This window comes from Cervus canadensis, chromosome 20, assembly GCF_019320065.1.
Source record: "Cervus canadensis isolate Bull #8, Minnesota chromosome 20, ASM1932006v1, whole genome shotgun sequence".
NCBI classification, from domain to species: domain Eukaryota; kingdom Metazoa; phylum Chordata; class Mammalia; order Artiodactyla; family Cervidae; genus Cervus; species Cervus canadensis.
In genome coordinates this window covers 3,103,717-3,127,946 of record NC_057405.1, presented here as the reverse complement: position 1 = coordinate 3,127,946, position 24,230 = coordinate 3,103,717, and the positions used below count along the sequence as shown (strand labels likewise).

The 24,230-nt window shown below is 47.8% G+C and overlaps 1 protein-coding gene across 1 annotated transcript in view; it reads left to right on the top strand.

The window, feature by feature from the left end:
- LOC122422744 (gamma-aminobutyric acid receptor subunit rho-2) overlaps positions 1-24,230 on the top strand; it is a 40,996-nt gene that overhangs the window by 15,128 nt on the left and 1,638 nt on the right. The window contains exons 3-8 of the mRNA XM_043439371.1: positions 13,953-14,020; positions 15,689-15,912; positions 16,984-17,066; positions 17,259-17,399; positions 19,535-19,687; positions 20,753-20,949. Of these exons, the coding sequence (XP_043295306.1) occupies positions 13,953-14,020; positions 15,689-15,912; positions 16,984-17,066; positions 17,259-17,399; positions 19,535-19,687; positions 20,753-20,949 (866 nt within the window). The remainder of the gene's footprint in view (positions 1-13,952; positions 14,021-15,688; positions 15,913-16,983; positions 17,067-17,258; positions 17,400-19,534; positions 19,688-20,752; positions 20,950-24,230) is intronic.

Below are 24,230 nucleotides of genomic sequence, written 5' to 3'. Positions count from 1 at the left end.
CCTGGCAGTGGAATGCAAGCCTCGCGCGCGCGTGCGTGCGTGCGTGCGTGTGTGTGTGTGTGTGTGTGTGTGTGTATAGGCAGTGCACCTGGGTGTCCACAGGCACGTACTGGGTTCTACTGTGGGTGGAAATAGGGCTGCTCGGAGCTGGGCCATTCTCCCTGCCCCGTCTTAGGCCAGCCAGAGCTCCCAGAAGCCTGAGTTCCAAGGCTGGGGTTGGCCTTCTGGGTTGACATGAAGGTGTATTGGTCAAAGCAGTAGGACAGGATATATGCCATTTTGCAGTTTCTTAGCTTGACTTGTAACCTTTAGGAACTCAAGCATGTGGCATCTGGATCTCTGATTGTGCTCCTGCCTGGGGGGGTGGGTGTGTACACTAAGGACGCTGCCCTTAGTGGTCAGCTGCCCACACAGAGTAGGGTGGAGTCTTGGTCTGGAGGGGCCATGTCTGGATGGGCTGAGATTGAGTGAGTCTGGAAAGAAGGGGTCGGGGGGCCCAGCCTGTGATCAGGGGCAGGTCGGGGCAGTGACTGGGCCCGTAGTACACCCCGCTTCCCCCATATGATTTCTAGAGCACAGGAGAAAGCTTCCTGTGCTATAGCCAAACAACAAAGGGCTGAATGTAGCAGACAGGGCAGCAAACATTGGCTCCCATGCTTCCTTGAGATAATTGCAAATTTCATGCTTCTGGCCTTCATTTAGTGAACCTGCCAACGTTCTGTAGCTCTTTCTCCGGCTATTCAGGCAGTGGGCTCCGGGGCCCTTGCTGATTTTGCCCGCCTCCCTCCTGCCCTTGTCCCCCTCCTGATCAACCAAGCTGAATCATGTCTCTCAGATCTGCCCCTCCCTCCCCACCCAACCCCCTCACACCACACGTTTCTCAGCCCCTTGTTGCAGGGTGGAAAAATCTTAGACGTTATAATGGTTGTAGCCCTCCAAAGCCCCACCCCCCCGACACAATCTTATTCTTTGGTGTTTAAGTGTAAATGAATTAATAAACTGAAATCTGTTAAATTTTCTCTTTGGTGGATGATAATGATAAGAAGGCTGGACGCCCTGCTGACACCCACACCGTGGCCCTCACACTACCCCTTGTCACCAAATTCACCTCCTGGAAACATCCCTTCCTGGCTCTGCTCCCTCGGAAACTTCAGGGAGTCCCATCTTCTACGGGATGAAGTACAGCCCTGCCTCTCCCCTCTGAGTCCCAAGAACTTCCATGGTCTGGCCAACTACCTCCCCAGCTCACCTCCCCTGGAGAAAGCAAGCTACCTCATGAACTGCCTTACCTCTCACCTCTCGTATCTCAGAAGGCTCTCTGTTCCTCACATCCCTGCAGAGTCTGCTACGAGCATCACTCCATGGAGACCCCCTGTGCAGTCTTGCTTCATCCGACGGCCCATCCCTGCCCAGAGCCCCCGGTTAATGCCTTTCCTCTAACATGAAACATCGCCTGGCTATTTGGAACTGTACTGAAACTTCCCAACTCAGATTGGGACCTGAACCCACTGTCTTTAAATTGAAATCACACCCCTGTTCTCAAGGCTGACTGAATCTCAGGTTCTCAATAACTTGTTGCAGAAAGAATTCCATGAGAGACAAAGTGATGGGTAAGAAGTGGATTTATTTAGAGAAACACGCCATAGACAGAATATGATCCATCTCAAAAGATGAGACTGGTCATGGCAGGTATATAGTTCACAGAGGATAGGCCATCTCAGAAGGTGAGAGTCCCCGAAATGTGGGGTGGGTAGATTTCATGGGCAGGGTAATTTCATAGGCTAATGAGTGGGAGGACAGGATTATTCCAACTGTTTTGGAGAAGGTGTGGAAATTTCCAGGAATTGGGCCACCACCCACTTTTTAGTCCTTTATGGTCAGCCTTGGAACTTTCATGGCGCTGGTGGGAGTGTAATTTAGCTAAGGTATCACAGTGAGCATATGTGTGGCTCAAGGCCCACTGGAAGTCAAATCTTCTGCCATGTTGGACCTAGTTGGTTCTAACCAGTTTTTGTCGGGTCTTCAACAGTTATGTCATTCTTTTAAAGATTGTGCCCTGCCCCCTTCCCTCCTATCTCAATAAGACTATTTTCTCCTTTGAAATCATCACACAGACTCATTCTTCCACTCACTTATTGATTAATTAATTTGTTCACAGCATTATGGTTAAGAACATGGGCTGTAGAATTCTGGTGTCTGGCTATTCACTCCTATGTAACCAGCTATCCCGGTTGTGACCTTTAGGTCACAGGCTATTTCTGCTCACAAATCAGGTTGTGTTCAGTGGTCAGTTCTCAAGGGAATGCAGTCAGATGGTGGCCGCGAGTGGCCTTGTCCAGGAGGATAGTCTCCTCTACCCTTCTAGGTTCTTCTGGCTGGTCTAAGAATTAAGTTGGCGTGAGATTGATGCACCAGAGAAAGTCAAACACGTTTAGTAAGCTCTACCGTGGGAACAGGCCCTCTGTGTAAATTACATAAGGCAGTTAGTATGTGAGTGTGTTAGTCACTCAGTCGTGTCCAGCTCTTTGCAATCCCATGGACTGTAACCTGCCAGGCTCCTCTGTCCATGGAATTCTCCAGGCAAGGATACTGAAGAGGGTAACCAGTCCCTTCTCCAGGGGATCTTCCCAACCCAGGGATCAAATCTGAGTCTCCTGTATTACAGGTGGATTCTTCACCATCTGAGTCACCAGGGAAGCCAAGGCAGTTAGATGGAAAGTCAAAATTTCTTCCTGAGTCTTTCCTGCTTCGGTTGTTTTCAGCTCAAAATAATGCATATGCCAAAGAGACATTGTGGGCTGGCAAGTTGTGCTCCTCACAGGGTCATCCCAAAAGTGTCTTCCTTCTCATGTCTGGCGCCCAGGGTGGAGAGATGTCAAAGCTAGGCCTGGGGCAGCTGGGGCTCCTCGGGCGTCAGGGCATCGTTCTCATCGTTCCCTCTCTCTCTGGTCTCTAATGTGGCCACCTGACAGCAAAGAGAAACCAGCAGAAACTGGAAGTTTCGCAGCGTTGTTGGTCCTGATGCGTTCTGGTCTTCGAATTGACCACAGAGGTCCAATCAGATTCCAAGGGGAGAGGAATTAGACTTGTGTTAGGAGGCGTGTTGAAGGATTTACAGACATCTTGTAAAACCATTATACTGGGGCCACCCTGCCTTGCTTAGTCCAGACCCCAGTTCTGCCTCTTAATAGCTATGTGGCTAGGGCAAATTCTTGAATCCTTAGAGCAACCTCAGTGAAGATTATGTGTGGAGTTTTCAGCAAAGTGCGTGACACATAAGAAGTGCTTAAGAAACATGAACTGTTTTTATTGACTGAGAATGCTCCGGTCAGCAAAAGGCATTCATTAAAGAGGGGGTTCTGGGACAACTTCCTTCTGGTTGTGCCTTCCACTGGCTGGGACTTCCATTCCCAGACTTCCATCTCTAGTCCTCAGGTTCTTGCCTATAGAATGGAGGTAATTCCAGTACCTGCCTTAGCAGGTTGTCACGAGGTTGAAACCCAGGGGTCCTACAGAAAGCGCTGAACAAAGGCAGTGAGCAGAGAGCGTGTGCCTGGGGACATGGGGACAGTGGGTGGGCCACGCATCAGACGCTGCATGCTGACATGCGATAAAGACCTGGCTCCTGCCTGGGGGGTGTGCGGCCCATCCTCCTGGACACGCAGCACACAGTCCGTTAGGGCCTCTCCCTGGAGAAGGGCTCATACTGTTACTGCTACTGTGACCTGTTCTACTCACGAAACTTCCGAGTCTACTGTGTGGGTTTTCTGCTCCAAAGAGTTCTCCTATTGTCTGTGGATACCAGCTGCATGTCCTACAGTTTACTTTGGTTCTAACACTACCTAGGGCCTCCCTGGTGGTTCAAGAGGTAAAGAAGCTCCCTGCCATGCAGGAGACTTGCAGAAGAAGTGAGTTCACTCCCTGGGTTGGGAAGATCCCCTGGAGAAGGGCATGGCAACCCGTCCAGTACTCTCGCCTGGGAAATTCCATGGACAGTGGAGCCTGGCGGGCTGCAGTCCACGGGGTTGCTAAAGAGTCGGATACGACTCAATGACTAAACAACAACGACAACAAGGGTTGGCACAGACTCCACAGGTTAAGGGCTCAGCCCCACAGACGTCAATCATCAGACCCACTTCAGACATCAGTCACCAGAAGCGGGTCCCCAGTTATCTATACTTCTCTCCGACGTGGCTGCAAAACTGGAGTTCCCACAACCCCCTGCTAATTTGCTAGAGTGGCTTGTAGAATCAGGGAACACATTATTTACTGTCTCCAGTTTATTATAAAGAACATTATAAAAGATACAGAGGACAGAGGACAAGGCAGGGCGTAGAGTGAGGACTGGAAGGGTCGTGAGTCCAGGAGCCTCTGTCCCATGCAGTTGGGGCGCACCGTCTTCCCTGAAGTGCTCACCAGGACTCTCACTGAACCTGGCTGTTCAGGGGTTTTATTTTATTTTTTTTGTTTAGGGGTTTTAATGGAGGTTCCATTGTGTGGACATGATTGATGACCTCATTGGCCACTGCTGGCTAACTCGACCTCCAGGCCCTCCCTTCCCCAGAGGTTGGGGGTTGGGCTGAAGTTCCAACCATCTAATCACCCGGCTGTCTCCTTAGTAACCAGCCCCCACCCTGAAACTGAGAGCTAACCGAGAGTCTCGGCTCTAGCTTAAACTCAGGTGTGGTTTGTCATGAACAACCAAATGATACTCCTTTTACCCCTATCACTTAGGAAGCTACAAGAGTTTCAGGAGCTCTGTGCCAAGAACTGGGGCTGAAAACCAAACAAATATTTCTTATTATATCATATCTTAACATATCATAATATCCCAACTGCGGTGTCACTTTGCGAGGTTACTTCCTAGTTACATCTCCAGGTGGACTGTCTCCAATGTGATGCCTTCCTAGGGACTTTCCAGGGTAATTGAGACACATGATCTTCACCTGGTATACTTTCTCTCCACCCCTATTTAAGGAGCCCTCTGTGTGGGGCACCCAGACTGTGAGTGGAGACCCTCTTGAATGCTTTCTTCTGTGGCCTTCCTCCTAGGAGGGGTTCAAGCCCTGAATTTCCAAGCCACAGGAGTCTGGCCACCAAGGCCTCCAAATGCCATTCAGCTGCTCGAGCTGAGGCCCATGGAGCCAGCTCAAAGCAAGGGCGTGCCTAGTTTTGGAGCTGTGGCCTCTTCCCCTGAATGCTTCTTGGACCTCCGCGGCCGCTTCCGCGTGGAGGGTGCGGTCTATGCTTCACTGTTACGGTGAACAGGTTGGAGAGCCAAAGCTGGAGAGGAAGTCGGCCTTCCGGGGCTCCAGCAGCCTTCTTCCCTCAGAGGAGACCCCTCTGACTTCTCTGCAGTGTCCTTGGCCCCTACCTTCCGGAGCACAAGCCCTAGCTTACACCACACCCTGCTCCTGTTACCAAACTGAACTTGAGTCCACTCACAGTGAAGCTAGTTTATTGATGCTGCTTGTTGTGAAAGGCAGCTTGTGCTCCGAAGACCTGCCTTCCCCACTCGCTTTCAGGGAAGGGTGTTTAAAGGCAGCCATTTGGAGTAAGGGTTGCAGCTTGTGGAATCTTCTTCTGTTTGGTAGCTAGTGAGGTAACACGAAAATGCTTTGGGAATCTTAAAGTCAGCCTGCTGGTTCCAACCAGTCTGCATGTAGTCACCATCCTCCACCTGGGTGGAGGCCTTAGTTTCTATAGAACAACTCGAACATATGGGTCAGATAACTATATATATCCTGTGAAGAAGAACGAGGACTCTCTTTTTTTAAAAGATCAGTTCAGTTCAATTGCTCAGTCGTGTCCGACTCTTTGCAATCCATGGACTGTAGCACACCAGTCTTCCCTGTCCATCACCAACTCTTGGAGCTTGCTCAAAATCAAGTCCATCGAGTCAGTGATGCCATCCAACCATCTCATCCTCTGTTGTTCCCTTCTCCTCCTGCCCACAATCTTTCCCAGCATCAAGGTCTTTTCAAATGAGTCAGTTCTTCACATCAGGTGACCAAAGTATTGGAGTTTCAGCTTCAGCATCAGTCCTTCCAATGAACACCCAGGACCGATCTCCTTTAGGATGGACTGGTTGGATCTCCTTGCAGTTCAAGGGACTCTCAAGAGTCTTCTCCAACACCACAGTTCAAAAGCGTCTTCGGTGCTCAGCTTTCTTTATGGTCCAGCTCCCACATCCATACTTGACTACTGTAAAAAGTATAGCTTTGACTAGACAGAACTTTGTTGGCAAAGTAATGTCTCTGCTTTTTAAAATGCTGTCTAAGTTGGTCATAGCTTTTCTTACAAGGAGCAAGCATCTTTTAATTTCATGGCTGCAATCACCATCTGCAGTGATTTTGGAGCCCCCAAAAATAAAGTCAGCCACTGTCTCCCCATCTATTTCCCATGAAGTGACAGGACCAGATGCCGTGATCTTAGTTTTCTGAATGTTGAGCTTTAAGCCAACTTTTTCACTCTCCTCTCTCACTTTCTCAAGAGGCTCTTTAGTTCTTCTTCACTTTCTGCCATAAGGGTGGTATCATCTGCATATCTGAAGTTATTGATATTTCTCTCGGCAATCTTGATTCCAGTTTGTGCTTCCTCCAGCCCAGCGTTTCTCATGATGTACTCTGCATATAAGTTAAATAAGCAGGGTGACAATATACAGCCTTGACGTACTCCTTTTCCTATTTGGAACCAGTCTGTTGTTCCATGTCCAGTTCTAACTGTTGCTTCCTGACCTGCATACAGATTTCTCAGGAGGCAGGTCAGGTGGTCTGGTATTCCCATGTCTTTCAGAATTTTCCACAGTGTGTTGTGATCCACACAGATATTTAAAGGTATAAATAAAGATACTTATCTTTATTTTGGCTGAGCTGCATAGCTCAAGCACACTCAGTTTCCTGACCAGGGATCGAACCAAGTTAAAGCACTGGGCCACCAGGGAAGTCCTAAAGCTGTTTTATTGATTAACTATTGTTTAAACTATCATTACTTTTCTTGCTTGACTGGTCTTCCTTCACTTCTGTATTCTTTCACTTCCCTAATTAGTAACTTCTTGAGTCTGCTCTTTAGAACTCCATGAAGGCCTAGGAGAATGAAGTCTTTTTCTACAAAAATAGAAACCGGGTGCATAGTGGGGCTCTTGTACCTAAGAAGACCCTGTTCAGTTTCAGTTTTTACTTCTCTTTGCTATTCTTCAGTCCTGGGGGGAACAAGGGCGGGACAAGAAAGGGAGCACAGTGTTGGATAGAGAGGATCATCTTGAAGGCAGCAGGGCGGCTCGGTTTCATCCTTCCCCTAAGATTAACCTTCTTTCCCTAGCCCCTTCCTCAGATGGCCTTTTTCCTACAATCCCCTCTGGGCATTCTCACTCCTCTGCTCCTTGACCTCACCTGCGCCCGGTGACTGATGCAGTCACTGAGCATCTGAAGGATGTTAAATGTAAGAACTTGGTTTGATATCCAGTGGAGACTCCTTCCAGATTAACAACAACAGTGTCAGCCTTTGGTCAGAGATAGGAACCAGGACGGACGAAGAGTCATCGTTTTACTTTTTTTTAACCTTGGCTATGTGCTGGGTCATTCCCGTGGCTCGCGGGCTCTCTGGTTGTAGTGCTCGGGTTCCAGAGGCTGTGGGTTTAGTTGCACTGCGGCATATGGGCTCTTAGTTCCCTGGCCAGGGATGGAACCTCCATCCTCTGCATTGGAAGATGGATTCTTAACCACTGGGTGCCAGGGGAGTGCCAAGAGTCCTCAGCTTTAAGAGGGGAGTTGGCTGTGGGAGGGGCTGAGTGTCTACAGAGAGGAGAAGGGGCCAGGCAAGAGCTGTGTCACAGAGATGGAAAAGGAAGGGGGTTTCTACTAAGGAGAGTGATCATGGAAGAGAGGTCAGGGAGCCAAGCAAGGCTTAGGAAAAAAGACTTCTCAGCTCAGCAAGTGCAACGGGCAAAGGAAGGCATGGATGAGCAGGAAGTGGAGACAGCTGGCGGAGATAGCACAGTGGAAGAGTTGAAAACAAGAGGAAAACGGTCACCAGGACATGGGGCACTATAAAACCTCACTGCTGGAGTTTCACTAAAGGTCAGTTGTCCAGTGTCCTCAAACGTGACTATGGGTCAGCATCATTCCAGGACTTGTGACGTCTCTGGGGCGGGAGGCTCAGGGTAGGACCCACGAATTGCATCTCTAAGTGCCTGGTGATGCTGGAGCTGGTTTGTGGAAGGGAGAGCCCTGACCTGGTCCAGCCTCAACCCCACCCCAGGTGGATGGTTAGTGCCTGCCACATGGCACTTACTGCTGCAAAGAGACAGTGCTCACCATGAAAAAAACAGGTCTGTTTTCAAACCAAAATGCCTGATTACATCCACCAACAGGAGAAAGAGTCTCAACTTAACTCAGTCTTCAAATTAACTCCGACTTTCTAAGAAGCTGTCAAGGAACGGGAAGGGCCATGGCGGAAAGTCAAGCCGTGCAACCTGCATTGATGAAATTTTCATAAAGTGTATTCATCCATGTTGTTGAATGTAAATGTAACATTCCATTCTGAGAATATACCATAATGTATTTTTCCTATTCTGTAGATAGGTCATGAGGTTTATATAGCTTCCATTTTGCTGGATGATGTTTTCTAAGGTGATTGTACCAATTTGCACCCACCACTGGCAATGTATGAGGTTCCTCCTGTTGTCTATACCCTTATCAACGCCTAGTGTAATTGCTCTTTCATATGAGCCTAATTCGTTGGGTGATAATATTAATATTCATCGTGGTTCTAAGGGAAATATCAATGCATCTTTGTACTTTCTCGTATGTCTATTGGTTGTTCTTTTGTTAAATGCCTATTTAAATCTCTTGTCCCTTTTTGTACTGGATTATCTGATTTTTTCTTAATGGAACTCTTAGCAGTTATTTTTATATTCTGTATATGAGCCCTTTGCCAGTCACATGTACTATGAATATCTTCCACTCAGTAGCTTGTTTTTACTTTCTCCATGGTGTCTTTGATAAAGAAGAGTTCTTGAGTTTTTTTATCACAATTTCTCATTGACCTACAACATGCATACAGAAAAGTACACAAATCATCACTGTTCAGCTTAGTGAATCATCAAAAGGTGAACACATTCTTGCAACCAGCACCTTGACCAAGAAACAGAACTTCCAGAACTCCAGAAGTCTCTTTCCCTCCACCGCAGCCAAACATTGTCCTGGCTTCTAACACCAAAGGATTCGTTTTGTCGTCAGTTTTCTTAAGGGTAGTGCCTTTTGTGTCTGGATAAAGAAGACCATTGCTGTCCTGCTATTTGCTGTCTTGCCTCTTACCTTTGAATCCACAGTCCCCTTGGAGTTGTTTTGCACATTGTATGATTTTCACATATACGTTGTCTCAGCATTAGTTATTGAAGACACTATTCCCTCTCCAATGATCTGCTGCTGCTGCTGAGTCACTTCAGCCGTGTCCGACTCTGTGCAACCCCACGGACAGCAAACCTCCAGGCTCCCCGTCCCTGGGATTCTCCAGGCAAGAACACTGGAGTGGGTTGCCATTTCCTTCTCCAATGCATGAAAGTGAAAAGTGAAAGTGAAGTCTCTCAGTCGTGTCCGACTCTTTGCGACCCCATGGACTGCAGCCCACCAGGTTCCTCCGTCCATGGGATTTTCCAGGCGAGAGTACTGGAGTGGGTTGCCATTGCCTTCTCCCCAGTGATCTGCAGTGGTATCTAAAGTCAGGTGTCTGTAAGTGTGTGTGTGTTTCTGGAGTCTCCACTCTGTTCCATTTATTTATTTGTCCATTTTTATACTGGTACTTCACTTTTTCTTTTAAAAAAATTTTTTTCCACACCACATGGCACAAGGGATCTTAGTTCCCCCACCAGGGATCAAACCTGAAGGTCCTGCATTGCAAGACCAGAGTCCTAACCACTGGAGTCCTAGTACTTCACTTCTGAATTACTGTATTTCTATAGCAAATCCTGATATCTGGTAGAACAAATCCTCCCACCCTTTTTTCCTTCAAGAAGGATTATTATTGCAACTTTGAGTTTCCTAATAATGTCTTTGTCAAGTTCCACAAGAAAACCAAATGGGATTTTTATTATAATTGCATTGAGTCTATAGTTTAATATGGGGTAATTAATATCTCTGGGCTTCCCTGGTGGCTCAGACGGTAAAGAATCTGCCTGCAGTGTGGGAGATCCAGTTTCTATCCCTGGGTAGGGAAGATTCCCTGGAGAAGGGAATGGCAACCCACTCCAGCATTCTTGCCTAGAAAATTCCATGGACATAGGAGCCTGCTGGGCTGCTGTCCATGGGATCTCAAAGAGTCAGACACAGCTGAGCAACTAACACACCCAGTTCAGTTCAGTCGCTCAGTTGTCTCCGACTCTTTGTGACCCCATGAACCGCAGCACGCCAGGCCCCCCTGTCCATCACCAACTCCCGGAGCCTACCCACACTCATGTCCATTGAGTCGGTGATGCCATCCAACCATCTCATCCTCTGTCGTCCCCTTCTCCTCCTGCCCTCAATCTTTCCCAGCATCAGGGTCTTTTCCAATGAGTCAGTTCTTTGCATGAGGTGGCCAAAGTATTGGAGTTTCAGCTTCAACATCAGTCCTTCCAATGAACACCCAGGACTGATCTCCTTTAGGATGGAGTGGTTGGATCTCCTTGCAGTCCAAGGGACTCTCAAGAGTCTTCTCCAACACCACAGTTCAAAAGCATCAATTCTTCGGCACTCAGCTTTGTTTATTGTTGGTTCTTTATTGGACCGGAACCTGGTGGTCTGGAGTCGACAATGAGAGAGTGAAAGAAGGAAAGAGGCTAATATTCCCTGGGTTACGCAGCCAGCTTTCGCACTCCAGGGAATCAGCCAGAAATACAGAGCTAGAGAGAGAGAGAGAAAGAAAGACAGACAGACACGGGGACCCAAGCTCTGATGGAGCAAAGGTGCTCTACTGAATTCTGTAAGAGTATATGTACCAGTAGCTTCTTTAGATAAAGATCAAGAGACCAGACTTTACAAGTTTACCAAGGAAGCAAGGAGCCATAGAGGCCATAAGGCCAAGAGGTGATCTATAACAAAAGAGGGTCGTAAATGACCCCTTTCACCAAATGGAAAAGCTAATGAAGGAAATCCTATGCAAGCATCCCATCTCTTTGATCTCTGTCCTGGGAGAGGCTTGCCTGCTCCTCTGGCCCCTGAAAGGGACTGATAAGGAACCGAGGGCTCAAGAGAGATAGGAAACAGCACACAGGAATCTTACTGTTAAATGCTTCCTGACAGTTTATAGTCCAGCTCTCACATCCATGCATGACCACTGGGAAAGCCATAGCCTTGACTAGACGGACCTTTGTTGGCAAAGTAAACACACAAACACACAATTAATATCTTTATAATATTGAATCTTCCAATTCAAGAAAATTATTTTTCCTTTACTTAGGTCTTCTTTCATTTTTCTCAGTACTTCGTAGCTTTCTTTATAGAAGACATTTAGATAGCTTGTTAGATTTATTTCTATGTACCTATTCCTAGTTTTAAAAAAATATTTATTTATTTGGCTGCACCAGATTTTAGTTGCAGCATGCAGGATCTTCAATCTTCTTAAAGCTGAAAAACCCACATCAGTGCTCTGGAGCCGAGACATGAATGCCTAGTTAACTTCACTAGACTATTTTCTTTCTAACTCTTATAGGGCTCAGTCCTACTAAAAACATAAAATTGTTCATGGAAGAAGGAGAAAGGCCAGTAATTTGGAAGAATTTCTCAAAAATCAGGTTGGGAAGGATGATGAAATGGAGCACTCAGGAGAACTTGAGGGTGGAATGTTAGCCTTGGGCTGCTGGGCCGGTCAAAGGCCAAGATGACCTTCACTGCCCTGGGACCAAGGAAGGCAGAGTTGTTGGTCCCATTCAAGCTTGGGGGTGCGAGTCCCTGAACACGGCTCTGGAGCCTCCTGAATACACAGATGGTTTCCAACAGCCCAGGATCCCCGACACCCGCCCTGCCCTCCCATATGGGCAGCACCTCATAGCCGTGAATTCACCCTCCCAGGCTTTGTCAACTTTCTCTCCAAAGACCGACTGGAGCTCCAGAGGGCCAGGCAGGCCCGGGGGACAGGGAGACACAGTGGCAGGCACCACGCAAACTGACGTATTTTATCTGGAAACTGTCCGGCCACTGGTCAAACACTGTACTCATTATCCGAGGACCAGGGCACAGGGAAGTGGGTCCAAAGAGGGTTATGGCTCTACTGTTTCTGCCCTTTGGCTTTTGGGATGACCGGGCATTACCGGTGTGCGGTGCTCTATAGAAAGGGGACACGGGAAAGAGAGGGTGAAGAGCTCTGGCCCTGGGCTGTTTTAATGTCTCAGGGGTAACGGAGATCCAGAGGACAAGGAAGTAAACAGCACTGATTCCCTCGGTGATACTGGGAGTACACAGTCCAGTACTAGGTGCTGGGAGGGGGGACCCCAGCCAGGCTGCTGCAGACCCTTCCTCATGTTGCAGTCCCCTCAGGAGAGAAAGACCGGCAGTCAGCCCTGAGGAGGGGGCCTCTGCCTCACACTGGCCATTCCACTCTGCCTGGAGCCTAGAATAAGAAGACTGGCTGTCAGAGCAGTGATCTTTCATGAGCCCTGACCTGAGCCATCAGTTGAGAGCACAGGAAAATAAAAAGATCAGCCTATGACCCAATTAATCTGGGAGGGGAAAAGTAAAATTAAAAAGTGGGGATTCCCGGCAGTCCAGTGGTTAGGACTCAGTGCTTTCCCTGCTGTGGGCCTGGGTTCAATTCCTGGCTGGGGAACTAGGATTCCACAAGCTACGCTGTGTGACAGGTGAAAAAAAGCAGTGTGTGTGTGTTCATTTGTGTTCATGTTTAAGGACACAGAAAATAGCCATGAAATCCCACCAGTAATAACTAAAATGCTCTCATTCTATCATGCTCAGTCAAAGCCCCCCGAATCTCTTATGGTAGGATTGCAAGTATTAACAAACCTACCGGGAGAGGCTTGGGGAAATCGGTGAGCCCATCCAATGTCCTGACCCACTAGATCCTGTCAGGATCTCTGATCCTCCTTCCCTGCCCTCAGCTGAAGTCCCTGGCCCTGCCAGTCCTCATTCCCTGAGACCCAGACTCCCACCGCCACCTAAGTTTCTCCCAGCTCAGACCACTGTGGGTCGGCATGCCCCAGTCCTGCAACCACCGGCCAGGGCCCAGCGAGCCCAGATGCAGCAGGCTGGCCTCCAGACAACGCCTTCCTCTCAGAAGGCCGTGTCCAGGGGCCACCTGAGGCTCTCAAAGACATCGGTTACCTGTGAGTGGAACAGCATTCATTGATATGCCTGACAGATACAGGGTTTTGGTTTTTCCCATTTAAGAAGTTTTTAAAATACTAAATATTTTAAAATATTAAGATTAAATTTAAATAAATATTAAAATCTAAAAAAATCATTTCACAGAAGCATAACATATACACAATCCAGCTCATCCACTCATACAAGCATAGATTAAACACCCACCCTGGCCTTCCCAGGTGGCGCTAATGGTGAAGAATCCGCCTGCCAGTGCAGGAGACCTAAGAGATGCAGTTTCGATCCCTGGATCAGGAAGATCCCCTGGAGCAGAGCAAGGCAACCCACTCCAGTATTCTCTCCTGGAGAATCCCATGGACAGAGAAGCCTGGCGGGCTACAGTCGATGGAGTCACAGTCGGACACGACTGAAGAGATAGCACACACACATGTGACCCAGGAAAGGCACTTAAGGTAGACACAGTCCCAGCCTTCATGGAGAACGCCTAGGCACCCAACACATCGGGAAGGAGTAAGAAAACCCTCAGGGAATCCGATTCACTGCCTCACTCCTGCTCTAGCCAGGGTCCGCATGGAAGGTGGCTGGAGCTGTATGCCCGCCCGGTGGAAGGAGATTTAACCGGCTGTCTTTGCCCCTCTGCAGGCCCTGCCATCCCCGTGGGCGTGGACGTGCAGGTGGAAAGCCTGGACAGCATCTCCGAGGTGGACATGGTACGCGGGGCCCCGGGCGGGCAGTTCCGGTGCGGGATGCCAGGGCTGCTGGCCCGCTGCAGCCTGCGGTGGGCGGGGCCACGCTGCTACTGGCTGCGCCTGGGGGCGGGGCCACAGCTGGAGGCGATAAAACTGGGGCTTGGAGGCTGACCCAGGTGCGGTGAAATCTAGAGCCGGGTTCTCTATCTTCACGGGTCAAAATAACATGGGAGGGTGCTCTGTCGCTCAGCCGTGTCTGACTCTTTGTGGCCCTCTGGACTGTAGCCCATCAGACTCCTCATGGAATTCTCCAGGCAGGAATACTGGAGTGGGTTGCCGTCTCCTTCTCCCGGGGATCTTCCCAACCCAGGGATTGAACCCCAGACTCTTGCCTCTCCTACACTGGCAGGCAGGTTCCAGCGCCAACTTGCGCCGCCTGGGAAGCCCCAGCCTGGGAGGGGATGTTGATTTAATGCAGATCCTTGGCCCCACGCCAGACTTGCCGATTCGGTCTCTGGGAGTGAGAGCCAGCCCCTTATGTTCTGAACACACCCGTCAAGGAATGTGAGTGGTCAGACGAGCCACACTCGGAGGGGCACAGGAGGTGGATGCATTCACCTGAAGTCTGCAGGTCTCTGATCCCCAGTGCCCGCCTCTCACCCTATGGTGTTGCCCAGCAGGATTGGGTGGTCACCAGAGCCTCTTTGAAGAAGTCTCATTTCAGCTGAGACCTGATAGCTGTGGAGAGGGCACAGCAAGAGCTTGTCTGAGATCTCTGAGGCAGAAGTAACAGGGAGTTTGCAAATAGAAAGACAGAACAGAGAAGTGAAGGACTCAAGAGATGGGATGGATAGTGCTCACCTCTCTGGAACCAGCCTGCAGGACAGGCAGGAGGGATCTGGGTGGAGCTGGTGGAGCAGAAATGGGCATCCACTCTGAGCCCACCATCACAGGCATCTTTCCAGCCTTCCTCCACCTGCTCCCAGAAGACTCATCTGCATTTATGTCTTAGCTCTGGCTGCAGTGTAAGGGCTTAACTCTTGGTTTAAGGCACAATCACAGAGACACTTGTTAACAGAATAAGGTTTCAGGCTGAAGTTATACTGCTGCATATCTCTTCATCCATTCATTCCCTTCATTTTTTTCCACCCTGCAAATATTTATTGAGCATCCACTTCTCTGCTCTTCCAGGCACTAAATTAGGGTCTAGAGATTCAGTGTGGGCAGGACATAATTCTGCCTTCAAAGATCTTACAAGTCCAGTGGTAGAAATCCTCCTAAATGGGACACTTGACTGTCCAGGTTTCTGGACGTGTCTACTGAGTTGAGTTGAATGGTGAACCAATAGGTAAGGAGCCATGTGTGCACAGGTATTGGAGAGGGTGGAGTGCTTTGGGGAAATCCTGGCCTGCTGGCTCCATGCCAGCCAGAGGGCATCACAGCTGCCGTTTTTTCTTTGCAAAGCCTGAAGGAGGAGCTGTGCAGTCCCCTGGGCTCCAACCTCACGAGGCATGAGAATGAGTCATTCTCTTTCCCGTGGAGCAGTGGTTGTGGTGGCCGGCAGGACTGCAGACTGTCCCCCAGACTCTGGAGGCTGGGTCCGAGGTATCCATCGTGGTGGTGGATGCAGCAATGACGGTCAGGAAGGGCGCTCTCTCAGGCGTCTCTGGTCTCACCCTGGCTCCACAGGACTTCACCATGACCTTGTACCTGCGGCATTACTGGAAGGATGAGCGGCTGGCCTTCCCCAGTGCCAGCAACAAGAGCATGACCTTCGACGGCCGGCTGGTGAAGAAGATCTGGGTCCCCGATGTCTTCTTTGTTCACTCCAAAAGGTCGTTCATCCACGACACCACCACGGACAACATCATGCTGAGGGTGTTCCCAGACGGGCAGGTGTTGTACAGCATGAGGTAACTGTCCCCGGGGCCATGGGCTCCGTCTAGAGTCGCTCTAACACTTGTGGACAACGCCGGGGAGAGTGTGACTGATTTACCACCGTGTCGTCAGAGCTAGACTGTGCTTTTCATGGTAGGTGAGGAAACAGTATTTGTAGAATGAATTAGCTATTCAATTTCGGGTTAAAAAGCCACCACAAAGAAAAAACAGCCCTCTATTAAAAAAAATGTGTGGTCTGTCCGTTTGGCCCTGGAGAGTTTGCCACTGTGGTTGGGTCTGTGGAATACATGGGAAGGTCTGAACCTTCTGATAACAGAACTCTCTGAAGAGGAAATGGCCACCATAATAGGTGGTAACTTCCCCATCACTGGAGATCTTAAGCTTGGGTCAGGAGACTAATTGAGCCTGAATGAATTGAGGGAGACAATGATCTTTACACCCTCCACCTCTGACAGCCTATGATTCTATCATTCTACCAAACATATTATCAATGTTTATTAATAATAAACATTAGAAAAATAACAATAGCTACTGCTTAATAGAGGCTACCGTATCATGTCTTCTGGGCTGACTTGAGTGATTATAGTCTTATCTCCCACTTTCCGGGCCTGCCTGTACAGTTTGCCAGAATTTGATGCTAATAACTTTGAGAGGGTGCTGCGGAGGCATAACCTCTGGGCATCTCTGGGGAAGGTGGCTCTCTGGATAAGAACAATGCCCGGAGGAGGTGCCGGTGTGGGTCATTCACAACCAACACCCTCAGGAGCTGGGATCCGGGCAGAGCAAATACCACTATTTACAGAAGACAAAACTCTAAAAGTTAACTTAGAGGGACTTCCCTGGCAGTCCAGTGGTTAAGACTCAGTGCCTCCAATGCAGGGGACACGGGTTCAATCCCTGGTTGGGGAGATAAGGTCCAGTGGGCCACACGGTGCTCCAAAAACAAAAAGTTAACTTAGAGACCTGGGTCTCCAAGCTTCTGGAAGGAGGCAGCTGCTCCTGGCCATGTCCGTGTCCTCCTTACTGTGGGCAGACAGGCGAGTCAGGAGGTCACTGCATGAGCCGACATGTTTGTTTTGTTCTAGGATTACGGTCACCGCCATGTGCAACATGGATTTCAGCCACTTTCCCCTGGATTCTCAGACCTGTTCTTTGGAGCTGGAAAGCTGTAAGTATCTGTGTTCGTAATGACAGATCTTTGCCTTCTTCCCTCCCTGTGACATTTTAGTAACTCTGAGACAGAGTACTGCCTGCCAGAGATAAGACCTATTTACTCCCAGGCTGGTGTAGGAGGTCCCTGTTGCCCCACCTTGCCTCAGAAGACAGGGAGTCAAATTAACTTCTTTTCCTCTCCCCAAAGATGCATATACAGATGAAGATCTGATGCTATATTGGAAGAATGGGGACGAATCCCTGAAAACGGATGAAAAGATCTCCCTGTCTCAGTTTCTGATTCAGAAATTCCACACCACTTCCAGACTGGCCTTCTACAGCAGCACGGGTAGCTAACTTCTGCCACGGTTGGGTTCGCATGTGGAAGAAAACACATTAGAATTCTTCTTGGGTCCCCTCCAATGAAAATAATTTTTTTTTATTATTTTAATAATGCATAGTGCAACAAAACAAAAATAGCACTTCAATGCAGAGGATTTAAAAGTTGCTGCCCTCTGAAATCCCATGGCTGGAGGCACTCATTCTGAACAATTCAGCAAATATCCTTGCAGACATCCTGATTAATTATGTCATTTTACAAAATTATGCGATTTTACAAATTTGTTGTTGTTGTTTAGTCACTAAGTAATATCTGACTCTTTTGAGACCCCATGGACTGTAGCCTGCCTGCCTTCTCTGCCCATGGGATTTCCCAGGCAAGGCTACCGGAGTGGGTTGACATTTCCTTCTCCAGATGATCGTTCCAATCCAGGGATAGAACCGGTGTCCCCTCTTGGCGGGCGGATCCTCTACCACTGAGCCACCTGGGAAGCCCTTAGAAAATGACAAAAATGTTATTTCACAAAAGTCAGGTTTTACACACGATTCTGTAAACTGATTCATCTGACTTAACGATATAGATGGATAGCTTTCCAGGGAAAGGTATTTACAACCTATATTCAGAGATACAGATTCATTTCTCATGTGTAGTGTGACCTCTTCTTGGACCCTGGGTCCATATTTGCAGTTTTGAGAGCATCCATTTGTGAGCTCTTCTTTGATCTCACCATCAGCCCTTGTAATTAGTTGCCTGGGGGCATCCTAACAAAGTACTGGATGCTTGAAACAATAGGAATGTGTTCACTCCCAGTGCAGAGGCTGGAAGCCTGAGCACTCTGCTCCCCCTGAAGGCTCTGGGAAGGAATCCTCCCGTGCCTCTTATCAGCTCCTGGGGGCTGTGGCATTACTCCGGCTTCAGCCTTTATTGTCACGTGGCTCCCTGTGTCTCTGGTGTGTCCATGGTGTGTCTGAATTTTTGGAACCCCATGGACCGTAGCCCACCAGGCTCCTCTATCCATGGAATTCTCCAGCCAAGGATACTGGCGTGGGTAGCCATTCCCTTCTCTAGGGGATCTTCCCCAACCTGGGGACTGAACCCAGGTCTCCTGCATTGCAGGCAGAGCATTACCATCTGAGACACCAGGGAAGCCCGTATTTTTATGCATCTATGTCCAAACTTCCCTCTTCTCTAAGGACACCTGTCACTGGGTTACAGACCACCCTAACTCAAAGGCACCTGACCTTACTTTGATTACATGTACAAAGACCTGACTTCTCATAAAGCCACACTGACGGGCGGTGGGAGTTAGGACCTTTACACACTATACAGGTCAATGGACCTTTACACACTATACAGCTCTGCAGTAGCCACAGGACCATAGAGGACTTCTCACTTCCCTACCCCTCCTGTCCCAGTGCTGAGAAGCTCAGGCCCAGGTGTGAGAGGACTTTGTTACTGTCTGCTCCTGCATGGCCACTATCTCCCCGTTCGCCTGCCCCCAGCCCCGGCCTTCTGTCCACACCATCCACCAGTGGAGAAGAGCGAGCCCCAGCCAGGGGTGTCAGGACAGCCCGCGCCAGCTTCCCTTCATGTCCCTGGTGCTCACCTTCATCCCTCTCTTCTCTTCTGCTCTGACGTGTATTTGGCACACAATTTTCTTTTCTCATCTCTTCTTGGCAAGTTTAAGTCAACTCTTTTCTAAAACCTTTTTTTTGAAACAAATCATTTTTTTGGCTGCACCATACAGCATGTAGGATCAACCAGGGGTGGAATCTGTGCCCCCTGCAGTGGAAGTGTGGAGTCTTAACCACTGGGCCACCAGGGGGGCCCCTAAAGCCATTTTTAAGAATTTCTTTTTCATTACGTGCTGCTGTTTTGAGCGCTTTATATGAATTAACTACTGTCTACCCAATGAATCTATGGTGTAGATAATATTGATATCCTCCCCAGTTTATAGACCGGAAAACTGAGGCTCAGAGGGATTAGATTTTAGAAAGGAAGCTTATTGTACTAAGGCACCCAATCATGAACTTTTAACTTTCTGCCAAAGATGAATATGATGATGAGGAAAGAAGGGCTCCCAGGAAAGGAGTTTGTTTTGCCTCTGTGATGGGATCTCATCGGCTTCTTCCTGTGCCCCGCAGGCTGGTACAACCGTCTGTACATCAACTTCACGCTGCGTCGCCACATCTTCTTCTTCTTGCTCCAAACCTACTTTCCCGCCACCCTGATGGTCATGCTGTCCTGGGTGTCCTTCTGGATCGACCGCAGAGCCGTGCCCGCCAGAGTCTCACTGGGTAAAAGCACTTGATAAGGTGTGGCAGGGTGGGTTTTCTGTTTTGTTTTTTTCCAACCAGTCACTATGTAGAGAAGTAAAAGTCACCATTCAGGGTTCTTAACCGAGGGTCTGTCTGAGTCAGAGGAGTGAACTTTCCTCCTACTTCTTGCTTTCCAATTCCACACTGGGGCCCTCAGTTTCCCAGACCACGTGGCGAAAACCTCAGGGAGCTCAGTCCACACCACCTCTGCTCAAGTCGTTTCAGGAAGAAAGCACTTTTCTGGGATGTGGACTTCTACCACTGGGAGTGTCAGAGCTCAGTACTCTGATAAATGAGGCAATTCGACAAATGCCCAAACTTACTCTGTAAACACAAAAACTTTGTTTGTTGGCTTTGTTTAGACAGAGTTTGGGAGCAGGGCCCATGTTTCATGATTTCTTGGAAGGAAGGGGGAGCTGCACTCCCTGAGTTGTGGCTTAGCCTTGGAAGCCCCTAAGCGTCAGAGTCAACACTTGCACATCGTCATTGTCAATTTGGACAAAATCAGGTTGGGTTTGACCAGCAAGGCACAAGGAGGAAGGAACTGGTGTGACAGGCTTTCTGGGCTCAGATGAGGGAGGGTGTGTTCTTTTCTTGAGGTTTGGGAAGGTTCCTTGAGAGGGGATCTTTAGCCCCTGCTTTTAAATTTTTTTTAATTAAATTAATTTTATTAGTTTTAAATTTAAATTAAATTAAATTAGTTAAATTTTTATTAAATTAAAAAATTTTATTTTTTGTTGAAGTATAGTCGATTTTCACAGTCACTGTTTTAAATTCCACATCTGAGCAGATCCTCTGGGATGAACCATGGATCTTGGCAGTCACATCACAGAAACCCCCAGCTCCAAGGGGCTCAGAGCAAAAGGGGACATGCAGTGAGTGGTCCAGGAGGAGACCGGGGTGGCTGCTTCGGAGCAGACCCTCACACCTCTATGAGGTGGAAATATGCCGGGGGCAGTTCTGGCTGGGTATAAGAGAGAGAGAATGTAAAATGGGGCAGCCGTGTACGCTTGTCAGAGGCTGAACTAAAGCTGGACGTTGCAGGGATCACCACGGTGCTGACCATGTCCACCATCATCACGGGCGTGAACGCCTCCATGCCCCGCGTGTCCTACATCAAGGCCGTGGACATCTACCTCTGGGTCAGCTTCGTCTTCGTGTTCCTCTCGGTGCTGGAGTACGCGGCTGTCAACTACCTGACCACCGTGCAGGAGCGCAAGGCGCAGAAGCCGCAGGAGAAGGCGAGAGACGTTTCATTCATTTCCTGGTTGGAGTCCATGCTGCGGGTTGGATGAGAATAGCCGGAGGGAGAAAAGGGAGCTGTTTGTGCAAAAGGAGGAGGATCCATTTCAGAATAGTCTAGCTTCTATCACAAAGGATCCCAGAACGTAGCTAGTCTTTGGACAAAAGCTAGGAAGACTTGGGTTCTTGATCTCAGCTCTGCCGCTTCTCTCGGGCCTCAGTCTCCTCATCTGTTTTAGAAAAGTATGACAGGATCCTCACCCCACCCACCTCCCAGGGTTACTGTTAAGGGTTACAACACCCTTGCAATAGCGTATGGGAAAGTTACTTTGAAATCGTATGGTTCTAGATGCACGAAAAGTCTATCATTCCTGAACATGTCTAGGGAAAATGTCTCCATGGCCTTTGAGCAGACAAGAGGAAAGTTCTCGAATAAAAAACTCATATATTTATCGGTTCTCTGGCCCGTTGATCCTGAGACTTTAGCCTTTAGGCTCATTGGAAATACTGTGCTATCTATATAGCACTGCACTACCTAAAGTGTACCATGAGATGGAATGCAAATGGGGAATTCAGGGAATGCACATGGACAGAGAGGGAAAGTCTATTCTATTCACACACAGACTCTTATTGATCACCTTAAGAAATAAAATGCCAACTTGTTACCAAATCCTTATTCATCACTGCACTAATAAAAATGATGTTCATCTGAAAGATGTAGAGATTAGGGGACTGAAAAATCCTACATTGATGCATGTTTAGGTGCCTGGGAGCTCCTTTGCATAAGAGAGCTTTAAATTTTAGGCAAAGAGGATGTGTTGCATTTTCAAAAATAGTCTTTCAATTCCACAATATATCTGCTAAGTATTTCCATCGCGTCTTCAAATATGCTAGAATGTTTAAGATACACACTTGAAGTTCTCTTCGGAACTTTTCTGCTTCAGCGTTTGGATGTTTGTTCACATTTTCAATAATCTGTACATTCAGTCAGTCAGTCAGTTCAGTCGCTCAGTCGTGTCCGACTCTTTGCGACCCCATGAATTGCAGCACGCCAGGCCGCCCTGTCCATCACCAACTCCCGGAGTTTACTCAAACTCATGTCCATCGAGTCGGTGATGCCATCCAGCCATCTCATCCTCTGTCGTCCCCTTCTCCTCCTGCCCCCAATCCCTCCCAACATCAGGGTCTTTTCCAATGAGTCAACTCTTCACATGAGGTGGCCAAAGTATTGGAGTTTCAGCTTCAACATCAGTCCTTCCAATGAACACCCAGGACTGATCTCCTTTAGGATGGAGTGGTTGGATCTCCTTGCAGTCCAAGGGACTCTCAAGAGTCCTCTCCAACACCACAGTTCAAAAGCATCAATTCTTAGGTGCTCAGCTTTCATTGATCATTATCAAATGCCTTTGATTCTACTTAAGATTTATAATCTACTTGATTTATAATCTGTCAGGCTTTCCTTGTGGAGAGCTTTTCAAAAAATAACAAAGCCTTCCTCTGACAAATATGGACTTATGAACTATTAACCTCATATAACATGTTCTCAGGCAGATCATCAACCTATTACCATATGATGAGCCTGGTCTTGGGCAGTGATGATACGATGCTATCTAAGGAGCAAAGAGGAAGTCATCAGTGAACAGATCATTGGCCCCAAGTCTAGTTCCCTGTCTATGGGAACAGAAACCTGGGCAGTAAGGGCTTGCTGTCCACTGTTGTCAAACATGCGATTGAAAGGCTGAGAAGGTGTAGTTGCTAGAGAGTAGACAGATGGGGAGACGTGAAATCTCTCTCACTGCTCCACAGAGAAATCACTATTCAGGACTGTTGACATGGCCCCCAGTGGAGCTGAGGTCCCCAAAGGGGCCTGGATACACCTTCTCAGCCTACTAAAGATGAAGATTCCAGGCCTACCCCATATCTATGGATTCAGATTCTCTGGAGCTGGCACCCTGGAATTGGCATTGCTGACAAGTTCCTGAGCAATTCTGATGTCCACTGAAGTTTGACTTCTGCTCTGCAGATGGCAAGTCTAACCAGAGCCTGCTAGATTTACCCGGGTTCAAAAGGGGGCTCTCTGCCGCTTTGGGTTGAAGTGGAAGGCACGGGGTCCCCTCCACCGCATGTGCTCAAATTCTTTGGCTGATTATCCAGATCTTCCCAGTGTGCCAAGAGCCACTTGATTTTTCTCAGCAATGAGCTGATGGGGGAAATAGAGATTTTCCATAATCTTGAGCATTACCTGGTTATAACTCAAAATCTTAAAAGTCTGTTTTTATTTTAGCAGACAGAATTTCAGCTTAGAGCAAGGAAAAGGAGTAAAGACTTGTGTCTTAAAAAAAAGAAGTCACAGTGATATAACAATGTCTCATAATTTTACCAAGTTTGGGTGTGATTATATCTAAATGCAAAGAATTGAATAGATGACCTCTTATTAACCCTTATCCTTAAAATCTATGTTAATTATTCTAGGAATGTATTACTGCACTACTTAATTATTGTTGCTGATGGGACAAGATATAGAACTTATAATGAAACAATCATGCCTGATTAAAAAAACAGCTCTCTAAACTACAGATTTCTTCAAGTGTGAAAATACTTCAAGTAATTTTGATTTTTTTCATCTATTTTTGTATCTTAATACCTCTTGGTATCCATCTGTATATTTCAAGATCCATGACAATAGGAGCCAGGGTGTGAAATGTTATTATTTTACTTTCCCAGATGGAAAAGGCACAGCAGGGCTGAGAGCAGAGTTGGAAACATATTACGGCCAACAGACTGAGATAAACCCATGGTCAGTGGGCTGGCATCATACTTTTGTCCAGCATCCATCAAACACAAATCCTTTTCACTTGGGTATGTGAATCCTTGTTTAAATTTTTAATAATCTGTACATAGATTATTATCAAATACCTTTGGATTATATTTAAATACTTTTGGAATTTATACAGGAAAGTATTGGACTTTCCTGTATAGAGTCATTCAAAATATGGCAAAGCCTTCGTTCAACAAACATGGGCTCATGAGCCAAACGTTAACTGGTGCCAACTTTGCTGACTCAAATTGTGAGGAGGAGTTAAGGAAAACCATTTCCCTCCCTCCACCTTATAATTTCTCATGAACATGCTCATACTTGTAGAAGTGGTTGAAAAAATAGGATAATGTACATCCATACACCCTGCCCCTCCATCCAACATTGCTGACATTTTGCCATTTTTGTGTGAATTTTTTCTCATATAAACATTTTTTTGTCAGTGCAGTTGAACCATTTAAAAGT